Raw genomic sequence first — 15864 nt, 5'->3', positions numbered from 1 at the left:
GAATATCCGGTATCCTAGGACTTGAAGCGACTGGCTCACATATAAAATGGCCTCGTCGTGCCGGAATCGCCAGGTATTATTTTCCTACAGCGTTGAATCCTCAATCCTTCAATTCATAATCACCCCACAATGGTGCATATCATCAAGGCCCTTGCGGTGGGTCTTTTCGCAGGATTCGCAAATGCCTTTGACTATGACCAGCCCTACCGTGGTCAATACCATTTCTCGCCTCAAGAAAACTGGATGAACGACCCTAGTGGTCTCTTGTACCATAATGGGATCTATCATATGTTCTTCCAGTACAATCCCGGCGGCATGGAGTGGGGAAATATGTCCTGGGGCCATGCCACTAGCAAAGACCTCACGCACTGGGAGGAGCAGCCCGTGGCCTTCCTCGCCCGGGGATACGGCAGTAACGTCACCGAGATGTACTTCACCGGAAGTACGGTCGCTGATGTGAACAATACGAGTGGCTTTGGGAAGGACGGCAAGACCCCTCTAGTCGCTATGTATACTTCTAGTGTGCGTTAATATCACTGGCAAATAAATACCTGGACTGGAAATAACTGACAAGTTCTTATTTTTTTACAGTACCCTGTGGCACAGACTCTGCCAAGTGGAAAGATCATTCAGGAGAACCAGCAGTCTCAGTCCCTTGCCTACAGTCTTGATGATGGCATCACCTGGACTACATACGATTCCGCGAACCCAATTATCCATAATCCGCCCGCCGGTTATGAAGATCAGTACAATGAATTCCGTGATCCCTTCGTGTTTTGGCATGAGGAGTCTCAACAGTGGGTTGTCATTACTGCTCTGGCAGCAGTACACAAGTTCGTGATTTACACTTCCGACAACCTGAAAGACTGGAAGCTGGCTAGTGAATTTGGTCCTTACAACGCGCAAGGCGGCGTCTGGGAGTGCCCTAGCCTTTTCAAGCTGCCCCTTGATGGAGGGAAGTCCACGAAATGGGTCATTGCGGCCGGCCTCAACCCCGGCGGCCCCCCGGCACAGTCGGCTCTGGAAACCAGTATTTCGTGGGTGAGTTTGACGGGACCACCTTCACTGCAGACGCGGATAGTGTGTACGACGGAAATGCGACTGCCAACTGGATGGACTGGGGCCCAGATTTCTACGCCGCGACTGGCTATAACGGCCTCGCTATTGACGACCACATCCAGATCGGATGGATGAACAACTGGCAGTATGGTGTGAAAATTCCTACCGAATCCTGGCGTAGCCATATGTCTATTCCTCGGCACCTGGCTCTTAAGACAATCGGGGGCAAGGTGGCTCTCGTTCAGCAGCCCCAAGAAGCCTGGTCTTCTATCTTAAGCAAGCAACCGGCCTATTCGCACAATTACAAGTCTGTTCGGGAAGGATCAACCGCTGTGGGGACCACTGGAGAGACGATCAAGATCGATTTGAGCTTCTCTGCTACATCAACGGCTTCGGAATTTGCCATCGCCATTCGGGGCTCGACCGACTTTACCGAGCAGACTCTTATTGGTTACGACTTCGTCAACAAGCAGGTCTTCGTTGATCGCACTCAATCTGGAGACGTGTCGTTTGACGATACCTTCGCGAGCGTCTATCGAGGACCTCTCGCTGCGGATGGGGATGACAGGGTGAACCTGAGCATATTTGTCGATCGATCAAGTGTGGAGGTTTTCGGCGGTCAGGGCGAGACCACTCTGACGGCTCAGATTTTCCCCAGCGCCGATGCGATTAATGCCAAGCTGGTGTCAACTGGGGGAGCTACTCAGGGCGTTAAACTCGATATCTTCAATATCGCCTCGACTTGGAACTGATAGCGGTTAGCTTGTCAAAGAGACATGTATAGCTGAGAATGATACATTAATGTGATTGATGTCGTTAGGAAAAATGAATATAACTGACTGACAATGCTTGACTGGTAATTACGTATTTGCTTTCTTTGTACAGTTTGATTTGTTTAATAAACTCTTCTGCCCGTCGAGGTCCTAGGTTTTCACTGATAATAGTGGATGTCGCTTCCGCTTAGTAAAGTGATAAATGCGGGCTTTTATTGTCATCCTCTTCGTGTTCAGCGATGTAGGATATAGGGGTTGCTTTCCAGAGACCATAATTACGAAACGGCATACTGAGGAAGATAGGTTAAAATGATCCATGATCCATTAAGTAGAATCTAGGGGCGAGTACGACGTACGACGGGGTATAGCGCTCAATGACAAATGCTTGTTGCCGAATGCCTTGTTTTGGCCTGACATATGCCTGAATTAAGCCTTGTTTCAGATCGCTTTCAGGCCTCCTATACAGTGTATTGTACGTTAAAAATGAAGCACTTGCAAACCGCCAAAAAAAAGTGGAGATATCTCTACATTTATATAAGATCAAAAGCTTCATTTTTGACACTTACAAACCATCCAAAAACATGGGGTTTGTATGGGGATCAAAAGCCTCATTTTTATGGGTTGGTTACTTCAGGCCAAAGCAAGGCAGCAAGGCAGCAACATTTACCGGAAATAGGGTTTTGGCAGCTGGCCGCTCCAGGGCTGCGTAGCCGGAGTATTAAGAACTTAAGGTTTGGGATTTAACTTCATATCCATTTTAGGCATATGATCAAGGGTACTCCGATTCCCAATTCATAGACGGTGTTTTTTTATAACTATAGCCCTCAATCGTTTCTGACTTCTACTTTTTCTTGTTCATTCCGCAAGAAACTTGAATCGAACAAATCTAAGGATACAATATTCGTTTTTCGTGATATCGCCGAGTACCCTTGACCTCTCCGAAAGAAAATCAATGGTCAGTTCACCTTCCGCAAAAAAAAAAAAAAAAAACACCTTCATCTCCGGCCTTTCAAAATGAAGTTTTGGACGCAAATTCACGATTCCGCTATCCACGCTGGAAAAAAAGGACAGTGGGCTGTGAGATATAGGCCTCCACTTCTATCGCAGGATACCAGTCTATTTCGAGACGCATACGGCACATACTCCGCAAGAGTTGACCAGTCGAAATCCAGCCCGCCCTGCAAAGTCAGGCTGCTTCAAGATGGTCGCATAGTATCAAAAATTTATGTGCCAGGGACTGATCTCGAAATGGGTAACGATTATTATTGTGTGCATATTACTGGCAGTGTGGGGGACGACCCTTCCGCGATACCGCATGTTCGTATGTGGTTGAACAATCGTGAGGTCCATGATATTTCGGTTACCCGTCGCCTTGGGGCAGTGCGCATTGCGCGCCCACTACTTCGCATTAATTACGGCTTCCGCCCTGAACCTCGTTGTATTTCACCTATTACTCTTTGGATTGCTACGTTGGGAGCTTTCTAAACCAAAGGTTTTGTGACGTTACTATTCATATATTTGCTTTATCATCTTCGGACAAACTCAGGATAGTAAATAGGTGCTTGCGACAAATGTGGTTATTTAAGATCCGAGGATCCAAGTAATCACGGATTGGGTGTATTTAAGAATTGGATTCAAGAACAGCATAGGAAGCCCCTTATTGCCGATAGACGGATTCTCTATGTGTGATGTTTGCTTCTATCTGCCTAGAGCGTGAGAGTGACCTTGTGAAACAAATTTCATAGAAATTTTGATGTAGCTACTAGAGACCGGGGAGAGAGAGAGAGAAGAGGCTAATTTCTACAAACATACAGGGAGCTAGCCTGACAACAACCCTGATGAATCAGGTGTTCACCTCAACAAATTCGTATGGAGCGGGATGCAGAAGGCGTTCTCCGTCGAGGAGACGTCTCCCTTCGGATCCCCACGTCTGCCTGGTCAAAAACACAAAAAGAAATTGAAAAAAACAAAAACAAAAAAAAAAAAAAAGATGGGCTTGTCCCGGTTGGGTTGGTGGGAAAGCACTATGCCATCGGGACATAACTTTGTCCTTGGTTATTACCTGCAATAGTCTACTCTATAAATATTCCACTCCCTAAACTAGGGGCTAAGAGATCTGCCAATTCACTTCAGGTTCAATTCAGGTTCACTTCAGATTCATTTCAGATTCATTTCAGATTCACTTTAGATCCACTTTAGATTCATTTCAGATTCATACTCAGGTTCGGTTGCGGCGCGTCGAGGATGTTCGGAAGCTGCCTCGTTCTGGTGGTCCAGGCGAGCGTGATCGAGAGTACGAGGCTGTACGGTATTGGAGGATTTGCCTTGGGCAATTTCCTCCTTTTTGAGGGCAAGGTCCTCTTTGCTGACCCACACAGAAGCAATCCCCACAACGATGGCCCCCCATTGAGGGAGGGTACCAAAGAAGGAGGGCACGTCTTTGGAGTTTTTGATAATAAATTCGAAAAACTTTTCGTGTACATCTTAGGTGTATATCGAGTGAATATAGTAAAGATAATCAGGTAAATTTACAGAGAGAGAGAGAAAGAAAATAAAGGAGAGTCTACGAGGGGACGACTTGTTTTATACTTCGAGATTTTGTTTGGGAAAGTACGAGGGTGAGTGCCATCCATCTCTACTAGGTATTGACCTCGAATGGGCCTATTTACTACTAGCCGAAACTTTGTATCCTCTATACTGGTTGATCCGTCGTTTAGTCGATGAATTAGTAGGAGAGTATCTCGAATAATTTAGGGGCGCGTATAAAGAGTTCGTGGATATTTTTCAAGGGGAATAAAAGCTATCTAGGCCTTGTGTGCCACCTAGGCTCACCTCGACCAGCAGAAGAGTTTATTAAACAAATCAAAATGTACAAAGAAAGCCAATACATAATTACGAGTCAAGCATTGTCAGTCAGTTATATTCATTTTTCCCTTTACAAATGTCAAAAATAAAGTTTTTGACCCCATACGAAGTGAGATATACTCCACTGACACTTGCAAACCACCAAAAAGCATAGAGATATCTGCATTGTATGAGATGAAAAACTTCATTTTTGAGAGTTGTGAACGCTAGCAAAATCGAGCTATAAGGAAGCGTCACAGTAATCCAGGTATTTTAATTCTTAATTCAGGCCGCCAGGCCAAAGCTAGGCATCAAGGCAGCAACATTTACCTACCGCTGCAGAGGAGCGACTACGGAACCTAGGTAATGTAGTGAAGGCGATGATGTAAGGCAGAAACGTTCGAAGGCGGCATCAAAGTATGTAAATACCCGGCCCTTACATTCTTTTTACAAAAATTACAAACCCTCCCCCCAAACGGAGTAAATTACTTCCCTGGTATCGAACTTTCTTTGGGGGCGAGAGAAATTGGAAAATGAAATCACCGGCACAAGCTTAAGTTGTCCCGCAGATAAAGTCGAGAAACATGATTCCTCTAGCACTTGCTGGAATCAGTAACACGTAAATACATCCTCAAAGTCTGATGTTCCCAGTTTGTCTACCCGACAACTTGGAACCCACACCGCAGGGTTCTTTGAAAAAATTCTACTTCGAGCCGCGCCAGCCATCCAAAGACCTGCGTCAATATCCTTGTACGCCCACGATATTCTCAATGGATGGCCAAAAACGACGCGGCGGGTTCGGCGGACGCGGGGGATCGCGCCCCTCCCACCCACGCGTGCCCCCTCAAAAGCCATCAACCCGGGCACATCCGTCAATATCATCCTCAAAGCCGACCAACCCACAGGACGTACAGTACCAGGCAGAGTGAGCGAATTACTCACGCGTGGCGATCACCCGCGAGGCGTCAAAGTGCGTCTTACCGACGGGCGCGTCGGCAGGGTACAGAGCCTCCGGAGCGGTGAGCCGACGCAGGAAATAGATGGAGGGGCAGAGGGCGCGCAAGAGAGCGCGCCCGGTATTCAATTAAGAGTAGAGGGAGGTGATTTGAACGGGAGACACAATCATTTTGCCCCGCCTGATGTGCGTCATGATGCGCTGGACATGTACATACGCCCCGCGAAGGCGAAGAAGAAGAGCAAGAAGACACAGGCTGGACGGAATGAGCAACTAGAGGAGAGGCTTGAGGATACAGACGGTGCCACTCAGCTACCGGGCTCTCTTAAATGTCCCGTGTGCGCTGACTTCGAGGGCGACGAAGCCGCTGTGACGCACCACGTTGCTAGTCATTTCGAAGAGTGACTGGTCAAGAGTACCGAGCAAACCATACAAGAGTTGCAGCATATTTCACCTATCCTTACAGGATCATGGAGAGTCATTGAACCTTAGAAGTGCTCCTGTCAAACCTCGGAGTTCAGAGCGGAAAGATCGTGGCAGGAACTGCCTTTTTCCTCGCTGCTTCATTTACTGACACTGAGGTGACCGACGTCCTCTGTGTTCACTATCTCGCGGGTGATCCCATCTAGACGCATCAGGCTACTCAATATCTCCTATGGCAAGGAGGAGATATTGAGGCATGTCGATATCACCTTGGAGAATTTTTACAAATCTGATCCCATACTGCCGGTCAAATTCTCAACCCGTTCTCCCCAAAATTTGCTTCCTTTAAAAATATCCATCCTAACCCGACAGCCGGAGCTCCCGACGCTAGACCCTTTAGTGGATAAAGATAGAGAATTTGTTAACCTTCAGATAGTGAAACATGGGAGTCATGGCCGTGGAACTACAAAATGAAACCTTTGGACTTGGTTTATGTATTGCTTGCTACTTTAGAGTAGTGAGAATTTAACGGCTACCCTAGTCATGGTAGGTAAGAGCCAGCAACCCGCAGATGTGCCTCAAGATGGCGTCAACATCATCTTTGATGGAAAAGTCGACCCCTCCGATCTGAAACCCAGGAAAGCTTTCTGCTTCGGGGGTATGACAAGAAAGAGCACTCGATGAAAAGACACATAAGAGCAAAGCACAAGCGAAGTAGAACAAAGTACAAGCCAAACGAAGTGGAAATATCAAAAAGAAAAATCATCATGCTTCCTTGAGAGAGAGGTCTTCAGGGGGGCACATTGTCCCCAGAGGCTGAGACAGGGGGAATCGCTTTTCAGGGGAGTAAATCAGGGCTGTGCGTTACACCCACAAAGTCCAAGTGTATAGCCTTGGTCCACAGAACCCACCCTTCCCATGTCATCTGCAGGATAAAGAAAACAGAGGCATCGGTTTCGAATGCACTGCAGACCTCAACTTTCATGTTCGGCGGGAGTGAGCGAACGGCTTTTGAAAAGCTACCCACAGTGTCTCGTTGCCCCTCAAGCGTCAGCTTCACTATCACCTGCTTTTGGCTCACTCCAGATACTGGCCGAGGGAGACAGGATGGACTAGTATCACTGAACACAAGGCCGATTGTTCCGGTCCCGCTTAACGTTTCAAACACGGCGTAGGGGACATTCTTAGGCTTCTCGAGTTGTACTTGCTGGTACCACTCAGCCGTTGTGAAATTCCCTTGGTCCTTGAACTTTTTCATGGCTTGGAACAGTCTTTGGGTAAACGAAGCGCAATTTGAGCGTTCGGACGCAATTTCATGAACTCCGCACGCCGCAATGATGTGAATGTTCGTTGTCGAGCTGGGCGACCGTGCTGCAGCGGCCGCATGGCAGCAATCGAGTATCACCAGAGAATCCACTGACTCAGCAGTTTGCAGATGAATTCTGACGGCATCCCACTGAATTCGTTTGTGGCGTGACGTGAAGTGCAGAGAATTATCATGAATACCAGCATGACCAGCATAATAGAAAATGAACAGAGAGGGTAGTGACGACCGGATGCATGGTCCAAGGACTTTTCTGAGCTTCTCTTGGAGGTTCCAGGCGGGTGTTTTTTCCGAATTCGAGATCACAAATGTGTTGCATTCGACCCCAAGCGGTTTCAGAATTGATTCCATTGTCACCAAGTCATTGTCCGCACCAGCGTCATCGTTTTCCCACCGGACCAACAGGCCAACCTTTCGCACATGAAACTTGCTCCGTGCGGAAGCTACTTTCTTCAGCGCTGCTTCAAGGTCAGGAAGCTTTCTGCTCGAGATTGGTTTGGTTGGGAATGAGATGGGGATGGAGCTTAGGCTTGGGCTTGCGGCCGCGGGTCCCTTTGTGGGTGACTTCAAGACTGGTGGCTGCGACATCTTGCTAAGAGAACGAAAATTTCAGTCTGTGCATAAAGTGAGGGGACTGGTCTTGGCCTCACTTGTCGGTTGAACGGGACTAGTAGTGGTGTAGAAATCAGAAGGTTGGTAGTTGTTCGGGAAAAAAGAAAGGAGAGTTGGGAAAGGGGAGGGACTTGTAATTATATCTGTGATTTCGGTGTCTTCTCAATTGGGCGACGGCGAACATCCATGGAATCCGTTGGTCACCTGTCTATTGTTCTCTTATTCATTTCTATTGCTCCCGTTCTATACTCTCACCTTCAAATATCTCTCACCTTCAATATCTCTCACCTTCAAATATCTCTCACTTTCAAATATCTCTCACCTTCAATATCTTTCACCTTGCATTGTGATGATGGGCCATGTGATTAGAAAACCAGTGAAGTCGCGCGGCCTGTACACTTGCACGATTTTTCCTAACAGTTGCCTATGAAGCTCCTATGAGTGCTACCCTTTCTAAACTATTTTAAGTTTTGAACTCTGGATGTACTCGCGGAATGGCGACTCAAAAGTCTAACCCATTAGGTTTCAGATCGGAACTAGCACCTCGTTTATTTCTCCCAGTCCTAATAACCCTTCTTATATTCCTTCACTTTCAGTTTAGATCAGATCGATATAGTATCAATATAAAGAAGAATAGAGATACTCCAGTACTACATTCTGATTATTAACTACTACTACTACTACTACTACTACTACTACTACTACACCGGTAGTAGCCTTATCTAGTCTTCCTATATATAACAAATAAATACCTTTAGGATCCTTTCAACCAATAGGGTGTACCGTCGGAGAGACCATAATTCTACGTGATGTTATACTAGGAAAACCGTGGTGCTTCCACGCAGGCAAGAATAAAGTTGGTATAGTGCGGTTGTGAATAGACTAAGACCTGATTAGGTATAGCCGGCGTTTATTTATGCAGCACTTCTTGCATATACACTGAACCTGACTAGGTATAGCCGGGCTTCATTCATTTACTAGTAGTAGCCGTGGGACCTGCCGCGTTTGTCCCTAGATATTGCTTCCCTTTTCTAACCAAGTCGATGGCCGCTAACAGCTCTCCAGATTACAAATCCCTTTATCTATAGGAATAGTAGAAGCGGAAGCAGGTAGAATAACGCACCCGGGCCACCACTTTCGTGGAGTTCTTGTGCCATTCCCACAGCTCTCTCGACCGTTGAGAGCCAACACACTATCTCGTTCGACCACATGGAAAATACCCTTTCCTACTGGGAATTACTGCCTAACACGATTGGAACACTGGACCGATTGCCCAGAACAACTGTCGGAGCTCTATAGATCCGTCCATAGGTACCTTCAGTTGACACTAGACCTCTGCAATGGGCCGAGTTGGTCCAGGACCTTAGACCCATATACCAACCAGCAGTGGGCTATGGGCCCTACCTTCAAAGACCAACTAAGCCTATGGCCCATTAGTGGGGGCCTCATAGGCCCCCAACAAAGACCATTTCTATACATAAATCCCGTCTTGGCGCTCATAAACCTGCTGAATAATGCCTGTTTTTTACGTATGTTCTAGTCTGTAAGCTTACTTGGAAGATCTCGGCCCGCTGGCCCTAGTCTAGCCTAATACGGGGGTTGAATAGTTAGGTGATAGATTATCAATATGTAGATATATATATTTTATATAGATAGAAGTAGGTGTATCTTCAATGCGGGCTAAACTTTGAAAACTTCAAATGCCACTTTAATAATAATAATAAAGAATATAAGTATTATTAGTAGATTTATTAATCTTATTGATTTTATAAATCTCATCTATAGTCAATTCTACCAATTGATTGACTTAATTCCTATAAAGACTCGGTCAACTTGGGTCTTAGGCGGTAATTTAAATACTCAAAAATACTAGAAGAATCTGCATTACTTATGAATCTTGGCATTTTTGTATTGTTTGAGGCCCAAGGCCTATCGATGGGCCTAAGGACTGGCCCAAAGACCAGCCTATTTGCGGGTTGGTCCGGGTTGGGCTATGGGCTTTATGGGCCGGTGCGGGGGTCTAGTTGACACCAGGGGCGGCGCCACATTCGTTCTCATCCTTACATGAGTCATCAGGGTTAGGCCGAAAACTTTGTCGTAAGCCTATAAGCTGTGAGGAAGAGCTCGAAGCCTATGAGCGATTTGCCGTGGAAGAACATGTCCACGATATAGTTACTAAGTTGTATAAACAAGCCGCTACTCGCGTCGAGCTCTGCCTTGGGGATGGCATCCAGTTCAGCAACCATACTAATTCCCTAAATGTCATAGAAGCGCCAGTTTGGCTGACGCTTATGGATCCAGACACATAAGAGGTATCGGCGAGGTTGAATAGTTTCAAAAGTATTTTTGCTCATGTCATACAGAGCCACTAGAGACTTAGTGTGGGGGTAGTTTGACACGAAGGCGGTGTAAAATATCGAAGGCGGTGTGGAGTGAGGTAAATAGATACTGAAAAATCAGGCAGGGATGTCCCTATAACAATCTGTCAAAGTGCAGGGTTGCATACATGGATTTACATGGTATGATACCATGGAAGATGGAAGACCATGTGACTTCGAGAAGATATGCCTTATGTAATCAAGCTTAGTCAGTACCGCACAGAAACAGCGGATTTTCATCAGATAGAAAATACAGAGTTCTCCATATCTGCTGTGGTGCCCATACAATTCAATACGTCAGATTTCTGTCACAATCCCCTATTTGAATGCCAAAGTGTTGAATAGTGGTGAGGTGTACAAACAGGTCTCAGGTGTCCGATTGCGTTCCAGGGTTAGTTGATTCGGTTTGTGAGGCAGGAAGATTGTTTGTCCGTGCCATGAATCAATGGAAAAGTGTTGTAGACACCTGATAGATCAGGCATGATTAGTAGGCTGTCACCACCCATAAGTACCTCTCTCCACAGATCTCAATCAATCAACCTTCTCTCTCTCTCTCTCTTTGCATTAAAAAGCCACTTGATAACCTCAGTATCCCAAACCTCATGATGGCCGACTACAAAGTGCAGTTCCCTCCCTTGGACTCAACTATCTCGCCACCTGTTCAAATTCTTGAAGCGGCTGGCGTGAGATACTGCGTGGTTGGAGATCTCGTCATTATGGCCCTTGGCGGTCCCTTGGTCCTGACTGACCTCTACCTTGCGGTTGCAGACGACCAACTGGAGTTGGCCAGGTCTGCCCTGGGCTCACATGGGTTTGACGAGCTGCCCCAGACACACCGCCGGTTCTTTGACAGTGATGCAGCCAAGGAAAGTCCGACAGGGTGGCCTGGCTATCGTTTTTTACCTCACGAAGCCGGTCCTGACGAAGGGCCCGATAGGTACTGGGCCACAAGCACGATCATAATACCAGCAACCCTTTGGCATCTCGATTTGAGTCCAGAATCCTGGAGTACAACCACATTTCTCGTTCCGGACACGGCGTACCGTTTCCCCCCAGGCTAGTTTATCTTCGAGGTGGGTACATTTTCTTATCCTAGCAAGATATATATAGAGAAACTTGACCCCCGCGCTAACACTTCTTGTCGTCTCGGTAGCAATGATTGATGCTGTTGCTGAGCGCCATGGCGATGAGGGGCTGAACGGTGAAATTACCGGCTACTTTAAAATCCAATATGCTTACCTGCTGAGTGTCCTCCTCGACGATGTTCTCGCATGCCTTCCAGTCGAGGATCGATTCTTCGTCGACTTATTCGGCAAGGTCATTCTCTACAGCGCCAAAAAGAAGGTCTGTTATTTGAGACAGCAGATCCGAGCCGGCCTTACAACTCCTGAAACGGCAAAGACTCTCGTGTCCAGAAAATACCTAGAGATCGCAGCCCTAAAAGCAAAGCATCGCAAGCCCGGCCAAGAGGCCAACGGTGGGAAACCTGCCCTCAGATTTCCACTTGATTCCTCCAACATCCCTCAGCATCAAGCAGCAAATGGGTGATCGGTAGTACTCCCCAATTCTTACGCAAATCTACACATACCGACTTTTCTTGGAATATGCCCGCATTTGTGATGATCAGAGGGAATTCCTCGGTTATGTCGATGATTTCAAGATGGACTGATTACCGTAATTGGTATTAGTACGCATACGTGCAAATTCACGCCAGATGTCCAAACCTGACTCCTTGTGTCTCCCATTCCGGGTACGTTTCGCATGAAACGAATGGCCTACAAAGTGATATGTTAAACCCAGTCCGTAGCTTACTGCCCTTTCCGGACGTGTAGATACGAGCGACAACTTTTTCATCTCCGCGCTAAGCTTTTCCGTCATAGAGACTATCTACCTACGCCACCTTGATCTTGATGTGGGTTTTTTGCTGCGATGCTCCAACTTGGATATCTCCCACAGCTGCGACGAGATCGGAAGCTGCATAGCCCAACTCCGAGATGAGATCTCATGGTTACGGCGCCGCCATATGCAAACATATATCAGTGTATACGTGTGCAGATATTATCAATCATAATTAAAAACGGCATAAAGTGTAGAGTTTATCAAATAGTGACTTGAGCAATTTAACTCCTAATCATCGAGAGGAAGGCAAGAGGTACCCCCGAACCGTCCACGGGTGTATCTCCCCAGATATATAATCATCGCCCCCCCCACACTTTCCATACCTCATTCGTCCTCGAGCTCCGTAGTCAACGGATCGGCGCCCGGCTCAGCAAAAACGCAGAAGTATTCCCTCTGATCTTCGGAGTTCTGGTCCCATGGGAGGATAAACTTTCTGCCGCCGACTCTGATAAACCTCGCGGTGGCCTCTGGTCCGAGTTCTTGACGAAGCTCAAGAAGATGGTAATGTCCAAATTTGAACTTATTCGCGCAGTCGTCACTTACAAACTCCGATTTTTGAAGCATCACCTTGCAGAGAAATCGAATATCGAAGATGTCGCTCTCTCTTTTCTTGTGGCCGTTTTCGTCGTCCTGCCGTAGGTAGAAGCACTTAACCTTCATAGCAAGACTATAGTCAGGTTTGGGGATCTTAACTTCCTCAATAGTGAGGCAATGTGGGCCAGCTTGTTCAAAAGTAATCATTTGAACAGCAACAGTAAGAATGTCGAGTGAAGGTGAGAAGCCGGAATGCTTAAATCGGAGCTGACCGTTTTCATTGGAAAATGCTTCGTCTGCAGCGAGCAAAGAAAACAGAGCGGCAAGATCTTCGCTGCGTGAAACAAGGATATCGACATCATTGGTAGGTCGCTGGCTCCCCAGAAGCATCATGGACGCGCCACCAATCAATATGAATTGGTCTTTGAGGCAACGCCTCAGTTCGTCAACGCAGCGACGGATGGCTTCGACCTTATTAGTCGGCGAGGACATCGTGGCGGATCGAGGTAAGACTGCAGTTCTAGCTGTAGGTGATGAATAATTTAGCCTTTTGCCTTGCGGTTTATGAGGTCTATTATCATTAAATTACCTCAAGTACACAGTCGGTGAAATGAGGGAGTTTAGCTTCAAGGCTTTGCTCTGATTCATGAATATGAACGGTAGGACGAAATTCAAAGATATGATATTGTGCTCTTTCGATAACCGTGCCTTGTTCGCAACAGAAGGTTGGTGGGGTCTCCGCTGTTGTTGATTGTGTTATGGATGAGAGTGAGGATGAGAGTGAGGATGAGAGTGAGGATGAGAGTGAGGGATGAGAGTGAGGATGAGAGTGAGATGAGAGTGAGATGAGAGTGAGATGAGAGTGAGGATGAGAGTGAAGATCAGAATGGGATTGGAGGAGGAGGAGGAGGAGGAGGAGGAGGTAGACCCGGCACATTGGTCGAGTCATCCGGTTTATTTGAGAAAGAACGATGCTCTAAAGTGGAAAGATATCGAGTTGTTTATGGGGAAGCACCCGGACGACCAAGCATCACAAGTCCTTCTCATGAGAATTACGCATAGACTGAATAAAGTTGTGAGAAACCAAGATGTTGCGTGGGTTTTCTTTTTACGATGATTCAATGAATTTGAATTCACTAACGTGCAATAGTCCGGTGTTTACCTATACAGAAAGAAACGATAACCTAGGACTCTGAGCTATCCAAGACATTCTGACATACGCGTTTCTTGATAGTTTATTTTATAGCCCGTACATCACATGCCCTCGAGATATTTGAGGTTTGACCGCTGTGCCGGACCATCCATATAGCATACATATTGATTTCAAGAAAAGCTTATATGAGACTCCAATCTTCAGGAGAGCAAGTCGGGGCGAGAACGGAATCTTTACGACAGACCCAAAACTAGCTGCTCCATACAGCCAGTTCAGAGAATATGAGAAGGAAGCCAGTCTTTCGGCTGGATTCAGGGAGAGAGGATCCCCTTACAAATATCGTAAGGGAGCAGCGGCAAATCTCAGTAAGACCCTTTCTTAGGTATCAAAGAAGACATTATCTAACATCAACTAGGACACCTTGATGAACATTCAAGTAATATCATTATGGACCATCAAAAAGGGGGCACTTTTTGCCAAGTATGTGTCTGTGCGGGACGATACGCAATCTGTTTTTATAGAGACGCCTACAAAAGACTCTTTAATCAAGCTTGCAAGCAATACAAGCTTGACCCGAGATGAATCGGTACCCCAAGGTCTTACCTCGTCCCAGCACGCAGCACTTGAGAACGACCCTAAAATTTTACAGCTTAAAACGGATTGCCAGCTGATTCGCAACGACCTTATAATGGAGCACCATGGGCTTAAGAAGGCCCAAAAAGCCGACGATAAACGTTACTCCGAATTCTTGAAGCTACAGAAAAAGGTAAGAGCAAAACGAAAACAACTAGTCTAGATCAACTCTTACTCGTCGCGCCTTGCAATATTCCCAGTATGTAGGATACCACCCAGCCTGGCCCCAGTCGATGACCGCTGTTACTTTTTCAAGGAAAAATGAGTGTTACCAGGTAGGTCCTGAAACTATGATGGTCGAATGAATCAAGTCCTGTAGTCTCGGTTTGTCTGGAGAACAAGCGAATTAGTACAGTTATACTACCTTAGTCGACCAGGCGACCAAGGCATTGCTGGTTTGAGAACGTTGGTTTCTGCGGGCTAGGGCGGCCTTTACGTTGAAAACCGGATCGCTGAACGGACCCGAAAAAGAAAACGCTATATACCAGGTCGACGTGGTGAAGTGGCCGTCACGGAGACACGAGAAAAAGCTACGGCAAGATTATCGATGGCGCAGATGACCATAATCTTATTCATATCAATATACATATAAGTCTATAGCGTAGCGATTCTTAGTTTATTATAGGGCACATAACTGTCCCTAGGCTAGACCTCAGGATAGCCCACAGACCCCATAGCCCAGACCAACCCAACCCACCAAATGGTCTGGTTTTTGGGCCTATGCCTCGGTCCATCGGTGGTTTCTGGGCCCGGAGCATAGAAATAATGGGGTATGATGGGGGCCCATTATAAACCAAACAATATAAACATGCCAATTTATCGTAGCTACATAATTAATGCATTTTTCCCTAGTTTTTTGGGGTATTCAAATTACCGCCTAAGCTATATATAAAGCTATATAGAAGTCTTCCCTCTCTTCTAATTATATAGAAAGGTAGATTAGGAGATGTAAACAAGAATCAAAATTTGATTTTTATAAAACTTCAATTTTTATAAGAGGTAGGTTATATAGTTATATATATATTTCTCTTTATACGGATACTCAGTAATCCTCCTAGGTACGAATTCGTGGTCCACGGGTTAAATTGGATCTTTTTAGAGTGATTTTGTATGAGATCTTATATTAAATCTAGTATCATGATACTAAAATCAGTATAATATCTAATTAATTCCCACTTCTTACTATGATAATTTAATAATACTGAATATATAGGTTGGTACATACGCAAAATACAGCTACTAATCAGCTACTTTATACGTGCTAAGACTATATTTGT

The 15864-nt window shown here is 46.1% G+C and overlaps 5 protein-coding genes across 5 annotated transcripts; 3 read left to right on the top strand and 2 right to left on the bottom strand.

The window, feature by feature from the left end:
- Positions 1 to 129: 129 nt before the first annotated feature.
- Positions 130 to 1811, top strand: N7516_005486 (glycoside hydrolase family 32 protein; the record flags this gene model as incomplete). Its single annotated transcript, XM_057218206.1, has 3 exons — positions 130 to 522; positions 592 to 1030; positions 1072 to 1811. The coding sequence occupies 3 exons, from the start codon at positions 130 to 132 to the stop codon at positions 1809 to 1811; spliced, it is 1572 nt and encodes a 523-aa protein (XP_057080089.1).
- A 3449-nt stretch (positions 1812 to 5260) lies between these two features.
- Positions 5261 to 6036, top strand: N7516_005485 (YwbE family protein; the record flags this gene model as incomplete). Its single annotated transcript, XM_057218205.1, has 2 exons — positions 5261 to 5288; positions 5363 to 6036. The coding sequence occupies 2 exons, from the start codon at positions 5261 to 5263 to the stop codon at positions 6034 to 6036; spliced, it is 702 nt and encodes a 233-aa protein (XP_057080088.1).
- Positions 6037 to 6892: 856 nt separating this feature from the next.
- Positions 6893 to 7966, bottom strand: N7516_005484 (uncharacterized protein; the record flags this gene model as incomplete). The annotated part of the gene is made up of 1 exon (XM_057218204.1): positions 6893 to 7966. One exon carries the CDS (start codon positions 7964 to 7966, stop codon positions 6893 to 6895), a length of 1074 nt encoding a protein of 357 aa, XP_057080087.1.
- Positions 7967 to 10973: 3007 nt separating this feature from the next.
- Positions 10974 to 11916, top strand: N7516_005483 (uncharacterized protein; the record flags this gene model as incomplete). Its single annotated transcript, XM_057218203.1, has 2 exons — positions 10974 to 11376; positions 11522 to 11916. The coding sequence occupies 2 exons, from the start codon at positions 10974 to 10976 to the stop codon at positions 11914 to 11916; spliced, it is 798 nt and encodes a 265-aa protein (XP_057080086.1).
- Positions 11917 to 12591: 675 nt separating this feature from the next.
- Positions 12592 to 13293, bottom strand: N7516_005482 (uncharacterized protein; the record flags this gene model as incomplete). The annotated part of the gene is made up of 1 exon (XM_057218202.1): positions 12592 to 13293. One exon carries the CDS (start codon positions 13291 to 13293, stop codon positions 12592 to 12594), a length of 702 nt encoding a protein of 233 aa, XP_057080085.1.
- Positions 13294 to 15864: the final 2571 nt, after the last annotated feature.

This window comes from Penicillium verrucosum (assembly GCF_028828655.1).
Source record: "Penicillium verrucosum strain IBT 35672 chromosome Unknown utg000001l_segment0_segment0, whole genome shotgun sequence".
In the NCBI taxonomy this organism is placed as follows: Eukaryota; Fungi; Ascomycota; class Eurotiomycetes; order Eurotiales; family Aspergillaceae; genus Penicillium; species Penicillium verrucosum.
This window is presented reverse-complemented; position numbering and strand designations above follow the sequence as displayed.